Source organism: Pseudorasbora parva, chromosome 10, assembly GCF_024679245.1.
Source record: "Pseudorasbora parva isolate DD20220531a chromosome 10, ASM2467924v1, whole genome shotgun sequence".
In the NCBI taxonomy this organism is placed as follows: Eukaryota; Metazoa; Chordata; class Actinopteri; order Cypriniformes; family Gobionidae; genus Pseudorasbora; species Pseudorasbora parva.
The window spans coordinates 12,501,732-12,523,239 of record NC_090181.1 but is presented as its reverse complement, the minus strand read 5'-3'; the positions used below and the strand labels follow the sequence as shown (position 1 = coordinate 12,523,239).

At 37.3% G+C, this 21,508-nt stretch overlaps 1 protein-coding gene across 1 annotated transcript in view; it reads right to left on the bottom strand.

The window, feature by feature from the left end:
- The window catches only part of mdga2a (MAM domain containing glycosylphosphatidylinositol anchor 2a), a 220,922-nt gene that overhangs the window by 98,178 nt on the left and 101,236 nt on the right, over nt 1-21,508 (bottom strand). The window contains exons 4-6 of the mRNA XM_067455178.1: nt 20,897-21,093; nt 17,292-17,424; nt 14,858-15,127 (exon numbers count right to left, since the gene is read on the bottom strand). Of these exons, the coding sequence (XP_067311279.1) occupies nt 14,858-15,127; nt 17,292-17,424; nt 20,897-21,093 (600 nt within the window). The remainder of the gene's footprint in view (nt 1-14,857; nt 15,128-17,291; nt 17,425-20,896; nt 21,094-21,508) is intronic.

Below are 21,508 nucleotides of genomic sequence, written 5' to 3'. Positions count from 1 at the left end.
CCTTCACATGACTTCTGTCATTATCAATAAGCACTGTAGGTAAGCAATTACCAAAAGACAAGCTGCGTAATCTTTACAGAACATTGAAAGTCAGGTTGCTACACATTCGAGCATTTGACTGTGATTTCTTGCAGTAATCCGCTGTAATAACATCTCTTGAAATTTCAAAAACGCTTAAAATGGAAATCCAACTTTTTGCTTCAACTTTTAATGAGCTTTCCAACAAAAGAATATATCAATGAGCTCCTAAGAGACAACATAATGGTTTCTCTCCACAATTTGCACCTGTGTTTTGTATCGTTTGTTTTATTAAACGTCTGGGAAAGAATTAAGACTTCACCTTAAATAACTGCAATGCTTTTTTGCATGGCATGAACACAATAATAATGCTCAAAGACTAATCCTGTCTGGCCTCAAATATACAGTGTTCTCCACTAATATAGGCACCCTTGGTAAATAGGCGGCTGTGAAAATAATTCTGCATTGTTTATCCTTTTGATCTTTCATTTAAAAAAATTGAACCTTTCATTGAAGTAAAACGATTAAAAGGGGGGGGGGGGGGGAAATCTCATTATGAAATAAATGTTTTTCCTCTAGCTCATGTTGGCCACATTTATTGGCACCTAATTATTGCTATGTACTTTTCCCAAGATAACAGCTCTGAGTCTTCTTCTATAATGCCTGATGAGTTTGGAGAACACCTGACAAGAGATCAGAGAACATTCCTCCATACAGAATCTCTTCAGAACCTTCAGATCCCCAGATCCATGTTGGCGCTTCTTCTCTTCAGATCAGCCCACTCATTTTCTAAAGGGTTTAGGTCAAGGGACTGGGACGACCATGGCAGAAGCTTCATTTTGTGCACAGTGACACATTTATTTGTTTTGGATCATTGTCCTGATGGAAGATTCAAACACGGCCCATTATAAAATTTCTAGTAGAAGCGAAACCATGCATCTCAAGATGTCCAGGACCTCCAATAATAATAACCATCTCTATATTTAACTGTGGGCATGTAGTACTTTTTCTTTATCCCTGTTTGCACCAAACCCATCTGGGTTTATATACATATATATTTTTTTCTTTCTTTTTTTTCTCTCCATCTGACCACAGAACCAGGTCTTGTTTGAAGTTCCATTCGTGTCTGACATCTGAGTATGCTGGAGTTTAGTTTTTTTTTGGATGAGCTTGGATGATTTTTTTAAAGGTGCCCTAGAATGGGCGGCAGTGGCTCAGTGGTTCATGTAGATTGTCTACAAACCAGAAGGTTGGTGGTTCGATCCCCGGTTCCATCTGACCAAGTGTCGAGGTGTCCATGAGCAAGACACCTAACCCCAGCTGCTCCCGACGAGCTGGATGGTGCCTTACATGGCTGACATCGCCGTCGGTGTATGAATGGGTGAATGTGAGGCGATATGTAAAGCGCTTTGGATGGCCATAGGGTCTGTTGAAAGCGCTATATAAATGCAGTCCATTTACCATTTACCAATGATTTGAAACAATATTTTAAATTGTTCTCTGATATCTTCATAGAGGGTATATGGCTTATTTAAGGGCAAAACATGTTCAGATACAGTTTTACAGGTCCATTTACAACCCTAGAAATAGTCCCTGGATATAATGCTCTGTTTTTGCCTAATTTGGAAGGGTGGTGAATATTAATGCAGAGTTCTGCTTTGATTCACTGCACTGCTGCTCAATGACAGCTTACACATCTATACCATCTGTCAATGCAATGATTTGACAATGATAGCTTCTTAACTTTGAATCACGAACTGAACTGGGTAGCACATAAATGTGTGTTTGTACAGTAACGTTACAGTTTGACAGTAGAGTACTGATTTAAAAGTCGATTTATTTAGCCAAAAGAAGTAATGTAGAAGTCACTCAAAATAGTCAGTGTCATGTTTACTATTCACCTGCTGCAAAATAATCATAAATGTATATTTATTTAACAAATTGACAAGAAGCCTTGTCAAATGACTATCGTTTCAACTTAGATGGTGGAGAAGGTGACGTTAGCTACAAGGATCGAGTGAGTGATCTGTAATGTTAAAGGTGCCCTAGAATGAAAAATTGAATTAACCTTGCCATGGTGAAATAATAAGTGTTCAGTACATACTGTGTCTCTCAAACACCATTGCCTCCTACTTCTTTTGTAAATCTCGTGAATCCAAAACACCATGGGAAAAAAAGTGCTTCTCAACATAAACCCAACCTTGACGCAAGCGTTGGGGATCATTTATATGCACACCCCCAACATTTGCATCTGTCCAAACATGTTCATTGTCAGGTGGAAGCCGAATCATCAGGTAAACAAGCTGCTCGCATGGACACACTTCCTGTTCCAGGCTGTGCAGGAGACTTTTCTACCCTTCCCACAGATAAAAAATGTCAACAGTCATGGTTGATGTTTATAATCCGATACCACAACAATTTAATTCAAGATCGTTTGTTTGTTCGGCCCATTTCAAGCAAGCTTCGCTCAACATCTTAAACTGAAGAAAGTGGCAACTATATTCCTCCAAGCAGTAAGTAGTGATTTATCCACTTATTGACGGTTTAAACAATTTCTGATTAAATTGAAAGTTTCTTAGAGAGACCACATTGTCTAGATAACGCAAGATGCTTACAGTAACAATAGGAAACTTCAAGTACCAAGTACCATACAAAACTAAATATTGTGTCTAATGAAAAAGGGTAATATTATTTTGTATTACAAAATACATCCGTAGATACTTTGCTTAGATCGTTCACTTGATCCTTCGAGCAAACGCCACCTTCTCCACCATATAAGTTAAAACGATAGTCATTTGACAATGCTATTCCTTTTGTAAAAATATAAGTTATATATTTATATTTTTGAGAACTGAAGTATGGTGTTTCCTATGATGTTTTAGCCTATTTCAGTTTAGGCTACATCACAGTAACTGCGTAACGTTAGCCTAGATTGTGACTAACGTTAAATAAACATGCAATATCGTTGACGAAAAAAGACTGTAGGCAGCCTAGGAATGTAGGCTGAATGACACACCTTAAGCAGAACATCTCAAATGGATATTGATAAAATGCAGCTTACTTGTTTATTGGTGTTTTCAGATCATCCGCACGCGAGAGAGAGCTCGCGTGTATATGGTTGCCAGATTGGACATGTTGAGGTAAAACATGTCCCGGATAGCATCCGTTTTTTTCTTTCGCAGAAAAGCTCTGTTTGAGGGATTTAATGACTAAAATCTGGCAACCGCACGAATGCGAGCTCTTTCTCGCGCGTGGATGATCTGAAAACACCAATAAACAAGTAAGCTGCATTTTATCAATCTCCATTTGAGATGTTTTGCTTAAATTGTCATTCAGTCGGTCTATATTCTGTCAGGACGGTCAGGACTCATGAGCTGAACAGCTGAACTGCTGTGAGCTGCTGAAATAAGCAAATCAGAGCAGAGCTCAACATTAATATTCATGACCCTTCCAAATAAGGCAAAAACAGAGCATTACATCCTAGGGACAATTTATAGGATTTTAAATGGACCTGTAAAACTGTATCTGGACAATTTTTGTTCTTAAATAAGCCACATACCCTCTATGTAGATATCAGATAACAATTTAACATATTGTTTCAAATCATTCTAGGGCACCTTTAAGCAACTAAACAGTAGTAGTGAACGTAGCCTCTGAGTTATATGTTGATGATCAAATTTAGGCTAATTTAGATTTCAATCTGTCAAAAGGGATCAACACACGTATCTACTGTTGTATTTTATGACAACACTTGCAGGAAATAATATCAACCTTAGTCATTTGTTATTTTATTAGCATCTTGCGTTAGATCTAGACAACACAGGGGATATTATCGTTAATGTTGTCTTACTAAGAAACTTTCAATTTAATCAGAAATGGGTTTGACAGTCAAGTGGATAAAATCACTACTTACACCTTGCAGGAATATGGTTGAAATCGGCCTTTTCTTCAGTTTTAGATGCTGAGCGAAGCTTGATATTGTCCCAGGTTAGAAAAACTGCCCGTGGTGAAATAGGCCGAGCAAACGAACAACTTTGAATTACATTGTTGCGGTATCCGATTGTAAATAAACATCAACCATTACTGTTGACATTTTTTACCCATGGGAAGGGTATGAAAAGTCCTCACATCCCCTGCACAGCCGAGATCATAACATTTATTTCAATGATCTGCCTTTTTCGATATCCTCGCGGGGCGCTAGTTTACCTGAACACCCGATGATTCGGATACTGAACTCTTGTTATTTAACAATGGCAAGGTTAGTTAAATTTTTTAATTCTATGGTACCTTTAAACCCTCCTAAATAACTTGTGGTGCTATTTGATACTTTTTTTGTGGCTGTTTTAGGCTTTCTGTTCCCAAAACTAATCAACTAATCTCAGCAATTCTTTAGCTGTGATCTTTAGACAGTCTATCCACTCAAACGCTCCTCGCCATGTATTAGGACAATATAGACACACGTCTTCTTCCAGGCAAATTCCTAACATCTTTAGTTGATCGGAACTTCTTAATTATTGTCCTAATGGTGGAAATGGTGTCCTAATGGTGGATTTTCAATGATTTAGCTATTTTCTTACAGCCACTTTATGTTTTGTGAAACTCAAAAACCTTTTGCTGCACATCAGAACTATATTCTTTGGTTTTACTCATTCGGATGGACGATTAAGGGAATTTGGCCTTTGTGATTCCTCATATTTATACTCCTGTGGAACAGGAAGTCATGGCTGGACAAATTCATGCTCCTAGTCACCCTGGTGCGCTAACAAAAAATTAAATATGAATGGGAATATTCAGAGATATTTTATTCATACGAATTTCTAGGGGTGCCACTAATTGTGGCCAACATGCATTGGAGAAAAAATGTATTTCATATTGTGTGTTCCCCCACTTTCAATTTTTTTACTTCAATGAAAGGTTAGAACGGTGTGCAGTTTTTGTTTTGTTTTTTAACTGAAAGATCAAAAAGATAAACAATGCAGAATTATTTTCACAGCAGCCTTTGCTCATATTTACCAAGGGTGCCAATATTAGAGGAGGGCACTGTGTGCAAAAGTTATTGATGAATACATTTCAAATGATTTTTCTAGATGAGTATTTTATTTGTGATATTATAATTAGTTAGTAGTTTCATCAACTCAGCACCCACCCCAGACCATTGTCAACACTCTTGTTGCATTATATGAAAATCAATAACCCTTTTGACTAGCCCCAGTCGTGCAATCAGACTGAATAGACAGTGAATGTCTGAGAAAAGTATTTGCCTGATACGTTGTGCTGCACACAAGCACTTTTCTTTATTACGATATCTTATGTAACCATGAGAATATTAAAGGCATTTTTAAAGTATTTATATTCATGGTCACATTTGCACTAGTCAATTGTGCCTTTTTAGACAGCAAAACTGGAGTTTCAGACTTACTCTGCAATGCTGAATATTGCAGGAATGATTTGTCATTTGTAAATGGAACATTGTTATTTGGCACATAATAATCAGTGAATTAAATGAATGTCTTTCATAATAAAAAAAAGAAAAACAGATTATCATTGTCTGGGAAGTAACAAGCAATAACCAACCAGGTCAATTAAAACTAAAAGTTTTTTAAACAGATATAATGCACAAAGAATTGAGTTTAAATTACTGAGTGTAAGTAAAATGTGTGTAAACATTTTGTGCAGAAATCCAAAACTGCACCTGCAAAAAAACTTACAAACATGGAAGGTTAAGCCAGAATGTCCTATTTTATAATAGATATTTTATTCCAGGAATTAAAATAATTTATGTAACTATATATATAGGCTGTGCATTACAGTAGTAACTGTGAGCATACGCTCCCTGATACAAATAAGGACAAGTCATTTATTCATCAAAAAAAAAAGAGGATCAGAACAAATTTATGCGCACAGGCACCTACTGGAAATATTTAATGAAAATGATAACCTGTATCTCCATTCCCTTATACAACATGCCGTAGTAAAACTGACATAAAGCCCCGCCAACAAGATGTGAGCCCACCCATTAGAGGCAAAGAAATGCTTGAATACAAATCTGTTATTAACTGTAGTAAATCACCACTGCAGCATTCTGATAATATAGTTACCACCTCATCAAAAGCAACTGATTCCTCTATTATCCATTTTATTTAGCAGAGGAATAAGTCAAGTAGTGCAATGTACAAGAGGATCATAGCAAGCCAGCTAATTTGAAAACAGCTTTACAGGCAATTGCATTTGGCAATTGAAATCTGCATTCAGTCATTACATCCAGTGGAATCTCATCAATGTGCCTTAACATTCACAATATTGACGATCACATTGCCACAGACAACACAGAGTTTGCGCAGCAATTCTGCTGAGAAAACAATTGATGTGAATGACCATCAAAGTGATTCAGGTAGAATGCAATTTGCATATCAGAAATAAGACCAATTTCAGCTGCCAGGGACGGTAGGGCCGATCTTTGCATGCCTGTTTTGATTGCTTGGTGGAAAGTGGCCAAAACGGGAGATGATATCTCCTCTGTAAATAAATAAAAAGATGAGTTTCTATGGCAGTGTGCAGGCTCAGCAATACCCTACCTTCCATCCCCCTCCAGCTAATAAATATCTTATAAAGAACATTGGGTTATTTTGCAGTTATCTGCAGAGCAGACCCTGCAACGTTTGGCATAATCTGCTGAAGAGTACTGACAAGGCTCAATATTTGAGTGATAACTGGGGAAGGGTGGGGTGTGTTTTATTGATGATGCTGCCAGCGGGTGGTGGAACAGAGCTGTCAGAAAAGGCCTTACTAAGGGAGGGCTATCTGGTCACTCCCACCTGGGTGCCACTGAATGACGTCCCATTACGGTCTCATCAGACCTATCTGCCCCCAAGTAATCCCTGTGCTGTGTTTGCTCTGTGTAGAAGCTGAGCAAGATTACAAAAAGTTCTGTCATCATTTACTCACCCCAAAACTTTTATTCCATGCAATGCAATTACATTTCAGCTCCAAAAGTGTATAGTTGTAGCAATTGTAAGGCATTTAACGATTCCAATTCCTCTTAACAATTCCTTAATGGTTCCATTAGGAATTCTCTTGAATTTGAAGAAGAAATATTTAGTGCGTATATCATAAATTAAATTGTTTTGGCATGTACATTCCACAACATTGCTCGTATTATTGATACGCATTTTAGTGTGATCAGGCTCATTTTAAAATATATTCAAACATAAAACTATGTTATTTTAAATTGTAAAAATATTTCAAATTATTACTGTTTTTCTGTATTTTTCCACCAGTAGTGTATTATAATACATATTTTATACATTACCTTTATTTTAATTAAATACCACATAAAGAAAAACAACTAATTCACATAGGAATCAGTTCCATCCATTTTATTTGAACTAAATAATCATTTTTATTGAAATAACATAGAATCAGCAGAATCTATTGCTAGCTGTGGAAAAGCAATTAGTTACCATGTATGAGATTGGCTTAAACATAATAAATGTTTTTATTAATGATAAACATAAAAACTTGTTGTTGAAAACACATTCAGTTTATTAGTACTATAACATAACTTATTGTTTCATTTATATAGCCCCTTTCACACTGCACGTCGGACCCGCAATATTCCCGGAACATTGCCGGGTCGCCTTCTGTGTGAAAGCAACCACGTCCCGGGATTGATTACCGAATTCGACCCGGGTCGGGGACCTAGTAACATTGCGGTATTCGACCCGGGACGAGCGCTGTGTGAACAAAAGCCAAAACTAATGCCGCAACGTGTACGTAGTTATCATGCGACTCCTAGAGCTTGTTTTTTCAATAATACAACCCTGCAGTGCCAGAAGAGCTAGTCGGTGTTTTAAACACAGAGAGTGTTCGTCTACAAAAGAAACTAAAATTAAACAAGCAGAAATGTGCGCAAACTGGACACAAATCGAGACCACGGAGCTGCTTACTATCCGCGTTGAAGCGGAGATCGCTCGCCATTATACGTCACATCCAGATGTCTTGTGTCAGCTCGATCCGGGACCGTTACGGGTTGTGTGTGAAAGCGCACATATTACGGTATTTCGCTGGCTGTGTGAATGGACCAAATCTAGCGGCCCGGGTCACATTATCCGTGTATTTGCCGGAATCGCAGTGTGAAAGGGGCTTTAGATAACAATTGACAAATATGCATCACTAAGTTTATTAGTTAAAACGGTGTAATCCAAATAAAAAGACATTTTAAATCCAATTAAAATCCTACATCTTAAATATTATACCTATATATAGGTATAATATTTACCTATATACATATACATATATATATATATATATATATATATATATATATATATATATATATATATATATATATATATATATATATATATATATATATATATATACACTACTGAGGACAGATGAAGGTAGATTAGAGGTCTCTCTCTCTCTCTCTCTCTCTCTCTCTCTCTCTCTCTCTCTCTCTATATATATATATATATATATATATATATATATATATATATCAGAGGTGGACATTAACTAAGTACATTTACTTGAGTACTGTACTTAAGTACACTTTATGAGTATCTGTCCTTTACTGGAGTATAATTTTTTCTGGATACTTTTACTTCACTACATTTGAAAGACAAATATCATACTTTTTACTCCACTACATTTCTATCTAGGTCGAAAGTCGTTTCTGTAGCAGCTCTGAAAGTAGGAGGATGATTTTTTCCATCTTTAAAAGTTTTTTTGGTGTTGTTGTTTCAGACAGTCTATCAGGAATCACTCTTATAGGGTCATATACATTTTCCCAACTTTTTTTGAACACTGATCAGTTCATAGCAAAATGGAAGAAGACAGTTCTTAGGCACAAGTGTGTGCACCCACAGCCATACTTTGAAATTATGTTTCAGTTTAAAAAAAAAAAAAAAAAAAATCAAGATTAGTTTAGTTGGCATACACTTGTTGCATGTCTTATAAAATATTAACAATATACACATCTGGGAGAAAGAGAAGAGGAAAGTTGGGAGAATATCAGATGTGTATCAGTGTATTGGATCCGTGCATTCGGCCTTAAAGTGACATCAGCTTTGTGAACTTTGTAACTTATATACAAGTATTTAAATGAGTTTAAGTTAGTCGTATGGTAGTACGTCAGATGGAGCATCACTGAATGACTTAAACCATGATGACAGTGTGCATTTATACAACGATAATAAAATAATGCATTGGCATAAAAAAAGGAAATTTACTTTGATACTTAAGTACTTTTGAAAACAAATACTTCTGTACTTTTACTTGAGTAAAAATCTATTTTTACAACTTTCACTTGTAACGGAGTAATATTTGACCAGTAGTACTTTTACTTTTACTCAAGTAATAGAGTTTTGTATACCTCTGCTATATATTATATATATATATATTACTGTCTTTGCTCAGCCGACTATTTATTGTTCCACATCTTCTCCTCATCACAAAACAAAGTTAAATAGAGCCACCTCTATTCTACCTTCATCCGTCCTCAGGAGTTCAGCTTCCGTCCTAATCAGTGATTGGGGAAACAGCTCTACCCCTTCACCTCAACCACCGCCCCATCTGGCTACACATGCTCTTTTTCCCATTGCAGGAGAAAAGGTCATATTTCAAATGGCCAGTACAGCTGCTATCATAGAGCTTTGTACAAGCAGCCAGCAGAGTGAGTTGGGATTACCCAACTTCCAAACCCTCCCATGTAATATCATTTTCTCTCCAATCCCTTGCTTATTTTGCCCAACAAATGAGATTCCACCATCTGTGCAGCAAAGAAGCAGCGCAGCTCAAGCTTGTAACGTCCCCTCTGACGATCTTATATTATAAAACCGTCCTCTATCTATTGAGCTAGAGAATGGGCCCATCATTGCTATTTTCTGCCCAATAATGTTGTTTCCACCCATAATAAAAAGCATATAAGACCTTAAATGGCTAGGACGAAAAGGCAGCATTGGCCACAAGTGAGCCATAAAATCGTGGCAATGATATTGCAACGTCCATGTTTTCATGTAGTAGAAAATAAGTAGCTCTCTTCTGAAGGTGGTTAATACATGGAAAAAAGCACAAAAGTAAAGTGAACGGAATAGTGGGAAGTTTATGTTGTTGTTGCGAGAGTAAATTAATACATTGAAAATACTCTTAAATCGTTAGTCTTTGGATCATTTGGTACGCAAAATCAAAAAAAGAAGAAAAAATTAAAAACCAGTCAGACAAAATAATTGCATGTATAATACAGCAAAAAAAGTGTCTCTTTAGTGGCTTGGGATTGTTTGTTTCTGCAACAGCGATTATAGAAAAGCAATCAGAACCAGAAACCAGAGCCACCAGAGGATCTGTATCTGAGAGTAAACAAGATCTAATGAAAGCAAATGTTAAAATATTAGCATTTTAATATTAAGATGAATTAATTCATGCAAATGTCTCAGAAAGTTACAGTATGTTTGGTAATAAATAACTGGCTTCTAATTTGGGATTTATTCAGCTGGTCATTATCGCAAAATAAAAGACCTCCACTTCAACCTGGCGCCTGGATCAGCCAGTCTGTTTTTTAAAGCAGTCTCACACGAGCAAGAGGGATACGGGTCCAAAAGCAGCACAATTGCAAGTGCCACATTACTTTTATAAAATTATTTAATCAACCATAAGCTAATATTTAGTAACATTTTAAACACAATTTTGCTATAGAGGGTATGCATTGACTTTCCGAATCAGTTGAATTAATTATTCAATGACTCCCTCATAAAGAAAATAACTTGCTTCATTTAAAAATGAATCAATGTTTTTGAATTAATTTGATGAATGAATGAATTAATGACTCACTCATAATGATAATAAAGTCACTTGTTTAACTCCTGAAATAATCAACATTTTTAATTAAAGGGTTAGTCCACCCAAACATTTTAATTCTGTCATTAATTACTTACCCTAATGACGCTCGACACTGTTAAGACCTATCCATATCCGATGGCTCAGACAGGCCCTTCATTGACACCAATGTCATTTCCTCTCTCAAGACCCATAAAGGCACTAAAGACGGCGTTACAAAGCCCATCTCACTACAGTGGCTCTACAATCATTTTATGAAGCCACGAGAATTAGTATTTTTGCACACAAAAACTAATAACGACTTATATAGTGAAGGGCCGATTTCAAAACAAAGATTCGAACGGTAATGAATCAGTTAATCGATTCAGGATTCGGATTACCAATGTCCCGTGATTTCAGCAGTCTGGATCATGAATCGATACGCTAACTCATAACGGTACGAAACTTTGTTTTGAAATCGGCCCATCAATGTATAAGTCGTTATTTCGTTTTTCTGCACACAAAAACTATTCTCGTTGCTTCATAAAATGATTGTAGAGCAACTGTAGTGAGATGTAACGCCGTCTCTTTGTAACGCCGTCTTTAGTGCCTTTATGGGTCTTGAGAGAGGAAATGACATTGGTGTTAATGAAGCTCTGTCTGAGCCATCGGATTTCAACAAAAATATCTTCATTTGTGTTCCGAAGATGAACGGAGGTCTTACGGGTGTCGAACGACATTAGGGTAAGTCATTAATGACAGAATTTTCATTTTTGGGTGAACTAACCCTTTACCTGGTTGAATGAATGACCCAATGATACATAAAGGGCACACCATTCATCACAACAATTGGTTAAAGGTGTCATGAAGTGGCTTTTAAATTTTTAATACATTTTTTATTCTGTTGTCTGAGGTCAACTTCTGCCGTTCGCATGGTTTTTACTTTCAAAAACGTAATAACTAATATGTAATAGACTATTTTCTACACTGGTTTTGAGGCTCTCTCCTGAACGCTGGGTTTTGATGGGTGTGCCACACTGGAGAATTGGAAGTAAACGCCCACAGCTAGGATTGGAGAAGATTTGCATATTTAATACTCCCTTGTCAGTTCACGGAAAGGATTATTTTTAATAGTGGCAACCGGAATAATTCTCTGACAGGGCTCGCAAAATGTATTTATCAAACAAACACAATGATTTATCTCTCATCCACCTGCGATTTATTTATTTATTTATTACGTGGCCTGCCCGATCGGTGAATATAAGCGCAGAATGCACACATGCGCGGAGGCATATCAAGTCAAGAGCATGAAAGGATCAAGAAATGAACGTTATTGCACTATTTAAGATTCACTGGCCTGCCGACATGCTTACGTTTTGGTAGCCCATCTGGAAAACACATAGCCCCGGTACGTTGGGCTTTGCGAGCCCCCTGGCCCATAACATTACATGTCCGCTCTGATCTGTTCTGATCCTGAATCGCAATAAACCAATAAATAAAGGATTCTCCAGCCTGTGACAGCATGCAGGCATGTTCTGTTAGACACATACACATAATCAATATGACAATAACAATGCAATTCTATCACACATTTAAAAAAAACATGTTTTACTCGCATAAGTGTGCTGAACCATTCCTGTCGTATCTTATATAGAAGGCACAGCATTGTGTTTTAATCTCAATATGTCTGCAAATCCAGTATCGACCTGTTTCTTGTTTACAAACGATTATCTTGCTATCTTCTGCATGTCTATTGCTCTGTAACGCGATCAGTTTATCTCCACAAGTCGGTGGACGGGGCTACAGAAGCAGTGTACACACAGAGGCGGCGTTTCACCCTTCTAATACGTCATTGATATGAGAGCCTCGTTTTCTGGGCCTGGTGTCTATAAAAGATTTTCTTTTACTAACAAGGACGTTTTCAGCTCCGAAACGTACAGGATATTCTTATATTACCATGACCTTTTATATATCAACAGTTTAAGGGAAAGTTGATTTCTCAATTCATCACCCTTTATATTAATTATTAAATTATTAAATGTAATAATTGTATTATTTGAAACAAGAGTGCTGAGACATAAAACTCCAAACCAAACCAAAATCATCAGCTCAAACTATAAAAAGGACATTTAAAAAAGGTTTCTAGAAATTCGTTTAAAGAAAAATCCCCAAAATAATAAACAGAATGATACTTCTCAGTAATGGTACTAACCACAAACTAAACTGCTCTTTTTTTGCGAAGAGAGCTTGGAGAGGCAGATTTCTTTCTTTGGTATGATCCTCTTCCCCTCTGCCGTCTATACCTCACCAAGATGATCCTCCTCACTGGCAAGACATCTGACTCCCATCATACTCTCCAGCTTTACACAGAAACCCAGCTCGATGGAAATGCGTAATCTCACTGTGCTCCCCAGACCCGGTGAGTTGACAGACAGTAAGGGATTCACATTAAAACCTGGACCTCCAGATGTGTAAACAGCTTTTTGTGCACACCAGGGATCAGCTTTGAGAAGGAGTAACTGTAAAGTAAGCTACACAAGCTGCTCCAAACCAGGGATGGTAAAGCTTCTTCAGAGAGCCCCACACGCACACACATACCTAAAAAAGCAAATCCTTTTCTCCATTTCACTCTTCTCTTTTGGCTAGATGTAATATGTCAAAGTCATGGATATTCATTATACTAGGTAATGACGCTGGCTGGACATTTAAAGCAAGGCTTGTTGTCTTTCAAACCTTTAAGAAAGTTTCAACAAATACTTTTCTAATAACGCTCACAGTAAATAGTAGCAAAATCTTTGCCCTTTCGCATCAACTTCAAATCACAACTTGATTGTTTTTCGATGCATACTGTCAGTTATTATTCATAATTGTACACTGCATTCATTGTCAAGATATTTATTACCCCATGTACTGACATTCTGCCTTCATGATAATCATTAAGTAATTCATTATGCACTGATGAATGGTAATGGGTATAGTGGAAAATGCTGACAGCAAACTTGAGAGGCTTGTAAAACTTATTGGCGGAGGCAATTTACACTGATGGTGAAGGAAATTAGATATTATTTACACCCTAGGGTAAATACTAACATGCACTATTTGTATTTTGTCAGTATTTTATATATACACAATCAAAAGTCTGTTATGCTTACTAAGAATGCTTTTTTTAAATATATATAATAAAAGTAAAATAGTAATATTGTTAAATATTATTTCAATTTAAAATACCTGTTCGATATTTTTAAATATTTTACATTTAATTGAATTTTCAGCATACTTTCAATGTCACATGATCCCTCAGAAACCCTTCTAATATGCTGATTTTGTGCTCAAGTGAAATTTCTTATTATCAATGTTGAAAACAGGTGTGCTGCTTAATATTTTTGTGGAAACTGAACCTTTTTTTTCAGGCAACGGATCACTAATTCACTAATAACTGCATAGACGTTTTGTATTTATTTATTTGCAGAGAAAAGGTTTTCCATTGGTTTCACAAAATGCAAATGGAAATACTTTTGTTTTTACCCTCATTCTAACTACATGAATAATTCTACATGAGGGAACAATTCAAATTCTAATACTATAAATATAGATAAAGATTTTGGCTTCACAAATGTCATGTTTCTAAGGCAACCAGGAGTAAGTTGCTAAGTAAGTTGCATAGGACATGGTTTGATTCGATTCTAAATATTAGAACAGAAATTCAATTTTAGAATAACTTTAACCACAAATATATTGATAATTCCTGATTCCTGAGCAGAGATTAGAGAAAATGTCAGAAGCCTGATAGAAATTCAGGTCATCCCCACAAACATAAACATAATACACATGCTCTGCACTCTAAGCCACTTCATTAACATCAAAGTCACATATTTGGTAGTTTTGCCTGGTTCTACTAGACTCTTGAGATGCACTGTGTGGACAGTGCTGTTTACACCAGCTGCAAATAAACAATTTCCAGAAAATATGATACATCAAGCACAAACAAACTAATCCAGCTCGGCCTCAAGGCCTCTCTTCTCACCTCTGACAACAATGTTGGTGGATTTCTTTGCAGGATTACCCACGTTGTTACTGGCTACACAGCTGTAAACACCAGCTTCCTCTGTGCTGATGGCAGGTATAGTGAGAGTTCCACCGTTTAGAACACTCTTCTTTGGAAGCTCTTCGCCATTCCGAACCCACGCCAGGGTCGGGTTGGGCTCGCCTCCAGATATGATGCATACCAAAGTCACTGTCTGCCCAGGGTTGGCCACAATGGGGTCTTCCACAAGCAGCTTAATCGAGGGGGAGGCTAGAACAAAAGCAGAATGGGTTCAACTTATCAGCTTCATGTGGAAGACCTATTTTTTTACTTAAAGGGATACTCGCACTTGCATCACATTTCACAACATACTGACATTTTCATAAGCGAATGCACGCAAGACAACTGTCCGTAAGCGATGGTTTATAGTAAAAATATAAAATAGCATATTAGTATTTTAATCACATATGCACAAATTATTTAGCTTCAGAAGACATTTTTATGGATTAAATTAGGGCTGGGCGATATTCCCAAAATTTCATAATCACTATCTGAATCGCGATCTTCCCAACTTTTAAAGTGGACTATCAGGAATTTCCAGACTGAAACAAGCCTTATCTATTTGCACAATTTAAAACACAGTATTGAATTAAACAATCAGGTGTCAAAGTAGTTATTAAACAAGTGGTTGATCTATATTGTTTTTATTTTGGACGATGCCCATATCTTAAAGAGCAGGGTGGCAAATTGCCGATATTGAATTATAATTTAAATAAGTAAAACAATTAACCCCCCCTTTAGCAGCCTGAAACAGTTATTTTTTGAAACCGGGTGGCAGAGTGGATAAATCGGAATATATTTTGGCTGAATCTGAAATCGCCCCCTAAATTCACTGTTCCCCACATTAGTCCATTAATACAGTTCACTTGAAGGAGGGAATGAAAATGAGTTATTACAGTGCAATGTGGGATAGGATGAGTGCACTCAATAACGTCCACTATGGTTTCGGACACAACTACAAATGGCTGTCCCTTCAAATAATGCCCAATTTGAGAGTATAGGGGGGCGATTTCGGATTCATCCTAGCACGGATACAGCTACGGCCAATGGGCATGCTCACATCAATATTGTGTCATTTAATTATGTAATGCATTTGCATTATTGTAACGGTTGGAGTTAGTGTTGCTGTTAATAAAACACAATCTGTTAAGTAGCAAATGTATTTTATCACGAGATTTTGAATATAACAACCGAATATAGCACAGCAACAGTTTGTCAATCGTGCGACTAAAAAAAGTACATCGCAGATGTCTTCATGATCGATCAAGATATAAAATTGTCAGATCGCCCATCCCTAGATTACGTTTGTTACGTTTAGGTTTTTGAAGCATACATTTTGAGGCATCTATCCACTTGCATTATATGGACTCACAGAGATTATTTTCATCTAAAAAAGAGAGTCTAATAATATGCATCAGGGATGACATGAGGGTGAGTACAAGACACATACTAGCTTGACTCATGAATATTAATTAAGTGATGTTATTCATTTTAAAGGAATAAAAAAGTAAATGACAGCAAATATACACAGTTCATGATTACAATTTTGGTGCTTTACCTATATATGCTAACCTGTTTATACTTAATAAGGTTGTTCTTACAATTATCACCCAAAGATTGGTTTACTTGGGCCCATAATGCACCGGGTGACCACATCCAATCTATATAATCAAGGCTTCCTCCCACGAGCACACTGGCATGCTGTGATGTGAGGGCCTTCAAGTTGGCAAAGCAATCAGTCAATCCCCGGGATTGTGTCTTGATCATCATCATCAGCCAATGTGTTGCCAGAAATGCGCTGAGGGACGGAAAAGAAGTGAGAAAGCAAGATAGTGCAAGAAAATGAGCAGGGTGGTGGAGTGGGAGAGGAAGATAGAGAAACGGAGATGGCCGGAGGAAAAGGTCTGCCGACTCTGTTCATTCTTTAATGGATTCCGTAAAGGTCAGGTCTTCGCCACAGTAGCATGTGAAGCCCAGCGAGACAGATAAGGAGCACAGGGACCCGCAGGGCCATTTCCTTAAGAATATGGTTTTGCCATAGACTGAATTAACTGCAAGGCCGTTCGTGAAAACATCAGCCTGGGGCAGATTCTTCAGCCATCAACCGACGAAGGAGGAGAAAAGTAGCAGCAGGCCTCTAAATGTAACAGGCGTAACATACTCAATAACACATGCAGCACTCACAGCTTGCTGATTATCAGACCACACAGCACTTGTGGTGACAAGGGCCTCAGGGCACTTCCTTTTGAGAGTTGCTTCTGTGGTGCTGCTCACATGTACTTTCTTACTTGTTGGATGGCTCAAATATGGCAGAAGGAGACTAAAATAATAGACATTGCTGTGCAAAAGGAGGACGCTTTGGTATCTCTCTCACCAGTTTTGTTGGTGAGCCGGAATAGCACACTCTTGTCGGGGATGCCACAGACATTGCGGACAGAGGCAGTGCATGTGTAGTTTGCGTAGTCCTGAGGACGCAGGTTCTTTAACTTCAGGATCTTCGTCTCACCCTGCAAGCCAAGAAGATGATATTGTATAAAGCAGGATATCAACAGGGTTTGCTTAAGTGAATAGCATTAGACATCAAGGGGTGATCCAACAAAGTACCAAAAGGTCTAATATTTAAAATATATATTAGGGGTGTCCCCGACTAAGGATTTACACATTCAAATCAGAACTGTCTAATCTTTCTATGGTCGACTGATAGTCGAAATCATCTATGTGTGTGTGAATGGGTTGGGAGGGGAATGACACTAGTCAGCAGGAGGGTAAAACTATTTTTACTTTCCTTTACACACTGCACACAGCAACAACTTTTAATAAAGCGACCAAAACTGCCTGCCAACTGACAGACAAACTGACAATGGCTTTCTTAGGTTTAAATAAAAGGTAATGTGGTGGATAAACATTTGTAAAACGTTTTCTCATAACATTTTAAAGCTGCGATCGAAATACAGAACATCACACAAATATATATAATAACATTTTGATAAATAAACCTAATACCTACCTAGAGAGGAAAAGAACACTTTGTGTGCGTTTACATGCAGGTTCTTAAGCAGATTGTGCCTTAAGGGGGTCACACGCCGGACACAAAGCTCAGCGCTGCGTCTCAGGTATCTCACACCGGACGCGCACATTATTATATACGCGCAAGCTCAATTTTGAATCCACTCCTGACAAAATGAGCTGCACGTGAGTGTATCTTGTAGCACAGGGTGAAATCAGAATGTACATTGACAATTTGAGGGAAATAAAATATAAATGTAATATAAAACCTTAAAATGGCTCTGTGGCGCGGCAGGATTTTAAACAACTTCCTGAGTCGCCACGGACATGTGCCGAACACTGGTGTGTGTACGTACATTCTATGGTGTACACTCATCAAAAACAATGTGTTTGAATTTTAAAGGTGCGGCGCGGCACTGAGCTCAGCACAGCGCTGTGCCACGTCATTAAAATATTAAACACCCACAAAGATTCGACTGTGAGATCGGTGGTCGAATCCGGCTCCGCATATTGATGCATCAAATCTTCGACTATTCGGGGTCACCCCTACAATATATGAATAATTTGTGTTATTTATTTTTGTCAAAGCATGGGGACTTTTAATAGCTTATATTTGTAATTCTGTATAGAGCTCTATGTGGTGTTTTTTGATTATATTTTTTTGTAAAAGTTATTTTTAAGTCAGCATTAGAGGGGTAGTTCCCCCCCGAAATGAAAATTCTGTCATTAATGACTTACCCTAATGTCGTTCGACACCCGTAAGACCTCCGTTCATCTTCGGAACACAAGTGAAGATATTTTTGCTGAAATCCGATGGCTCAGACAGGCCTTCATTGACACCAATGTCATTTCCTCTCTCAAGACTCATAAAGGCACTAAAGACGGCGTTACAAAGCCCATCTCACTACAGTGATTCTACAATCATTTTATGAAGCAACGAGAAAAGTTTTAATGCACACAAAAAAAAAAACTAAATAATGACTTACAAACCAACTAAATAACTTGCAACAAAGTTTCGAACGGTTATGAATCAGCGTATTGATTCATGATTCTGATCGTGAATGTCATTATGTCACGTGATTTCAGCAGTTTGAAATGTGATCCGAATCATGAATCAATACACTGATTCATAACCGCTGAACGGCCCATCACTATATAAGTTGTTATTTAGTTTTTTTGTTAACAAAAACTGTTCTCGTTGCTTCATAAAATGATTGTAGAGCCACTGTAGTGAGATGGGCTTTGTAACGACGTCTTTAGTGCCTTTATGGGTCTTGAGAGAGGAAATGACATTGGTGTCAATGAAGGCCTGTCTGAGGCATCGGATTTCAACAAAAATATCTTCAGTTGTGTTCCGAAGATGAATGGAGGTCTTATGGGTGTCGGACGACATTAGGATAATTAATTCATTTTTGGGTGAACTAACCCTTTAAAGGTGTTAACAAGTTACTGTGAACAAAACACTGTATTTGTGCCGAAAATTAGTTTTGTAAACCATATAAATTCAAGAGGAAGTTAACTATGTAACTGTTATTGGTCATCTCTTAATGTCAAATGTAAAATCTGTGTTCCAATTGAGAACCAGTTTATTATGGCAACTGTACATGTACGCAAATGGTTCACCTAAACCTAATGAGTAACTTTTTCTTTTATCATCTTCAGATGAAGTCAATTTCTACAAAGACATTTAAGTTGATTGCTTATAAATAGTTGAACTGTTTTTTACCCTCTTAAGAGATACTTGGCTTTTGATCTGCTTTCTAAACTAAGACATTGACAGAAAACTGCAGTGCATTAGTTTCATATTCATAGATCTGAAGGGGTTGAAAAATAAAGAAGGCTCTATTGAAAAAAACATGAAGTATCTCCTCTAAGTGCACAGACTAATGTTCCATGAATGATCATCTGTGGGGAATAAGAAGAGTGAAACAGGTCCAGAAATACCCTGCATCTTGTGACTAATTACCAGGACAGATCCACTCTGGGCCAATCACTGTGCCATATCGGATATGGCAAATCTGTATTTTGAAAGCATTTTTTTAACTGTCAGATCTGATGTGCGTCCTTCTGGACCAGATAACACTCACAATGTCAAACCGATGCTCTCTCTGTGTCTCTCTTGATAGCTGTGACAACTTTGATGCAAAAGCAATGAAGTTCATCAAATGTTTTTAAGCAAGCCAGGCTTTCATAAAGTCATCCAGTATTAAATGTCAGCATTGATGCACACTATTTAATCAGTTTTTTATGTTACAACGAAATAAATATGATTAAATTGAACTTGAAGTGCAGTGTGAATATCAGTTATTTTTCAAGTTACAAATTTAACAATACAAATTTTTGATTGTAGTACCTTTGAAAGTATTTAATTCACAGAATTCTGACATTAATACTGACACTTTTATTTAATTAATAAACTACATTTTTCATTGAATTTTCAGCAAAAACAAGAATAGTGATATATACCGGTTCTGTGATATAAAATTACTCATACTCTTAAATAAGATAGTGGTCATACCACCCTGCCCTAGCTCTAGTCATGACAAGAGAAAATGGGGACAGTTTACTGGGGGATTGCATTGGAGGACCCATAACGATCTCCCCTGAGAGCACATGAGATTTCTACCGAGGAGGCCTGATGCAATAAATATTATAGGGTGCACAATGAACCTAAGCGACACCACAAGTTATACTACCGCTCAAGAAACATTTCTTCTATTGGTGAAAACAGCACAAAAAAAAGTCAGGATTCATTGATACAGAGTTCTAAAGCAGCATTTACTTTTAAGTAGAAATCTTATAAATGTCTGACTGTCACTTTCAATTAATTTAATGTCATTGCTGAATTAAAGTATTCATTTATTTTTTTAAATCTTACTGACACCAAAGATTTAAACTGTAGTGTGTATGCACACATATACCATTAACGGACATTACTGCTTCAAAAACAATAAGACTGAGCCAATGTCCTACCTGTGTGAAGAAAGGCTCATAGATCTCCACACCCTTGTCTGAACCTTGGGACAGGAACTCCCTTCCTCGCCTCCAGCTGTACCGCACCGGAGGGTTAGAATTGGCAGCACACCGCAGGAACACTGTCCTCTCATAGTAGAACTGCTCCTTTGCCTCTCCAATACTCTGATGGACCGTCACGATGGGGTCATCTAAATCTGAAATGTAAATAGACAGGTTAGTCATGCTGATCTAGCATTGCTCAAATCACCCTTAAAATCCACCGTGAAACTTCTTCAGAGATGGTGGTACACAGAAATAGCCATCTAGAACCCTAGCTAGGTATATTTCTGAATATGCACAGACATGTAGGACAGAAGTATGGAAATGACAGAAGGTAAATAAACAGAAAACTAGGTTACAGGTAAACAAAAACATCCATATTTAGATTTATTCATACCCTACTTTATGCATTCATATTCATGTCCAAACTCAAAAAGTAATATGCTCAAATCAAATGCATAATGTCACTGTGCTACAGATACCAGGAACAGTTGTGTGCCACTACTAGCATTAAGTTGTTGCTAAATATACCGCAACAAAATAAAACAATTCTAACATTATACTGTGATA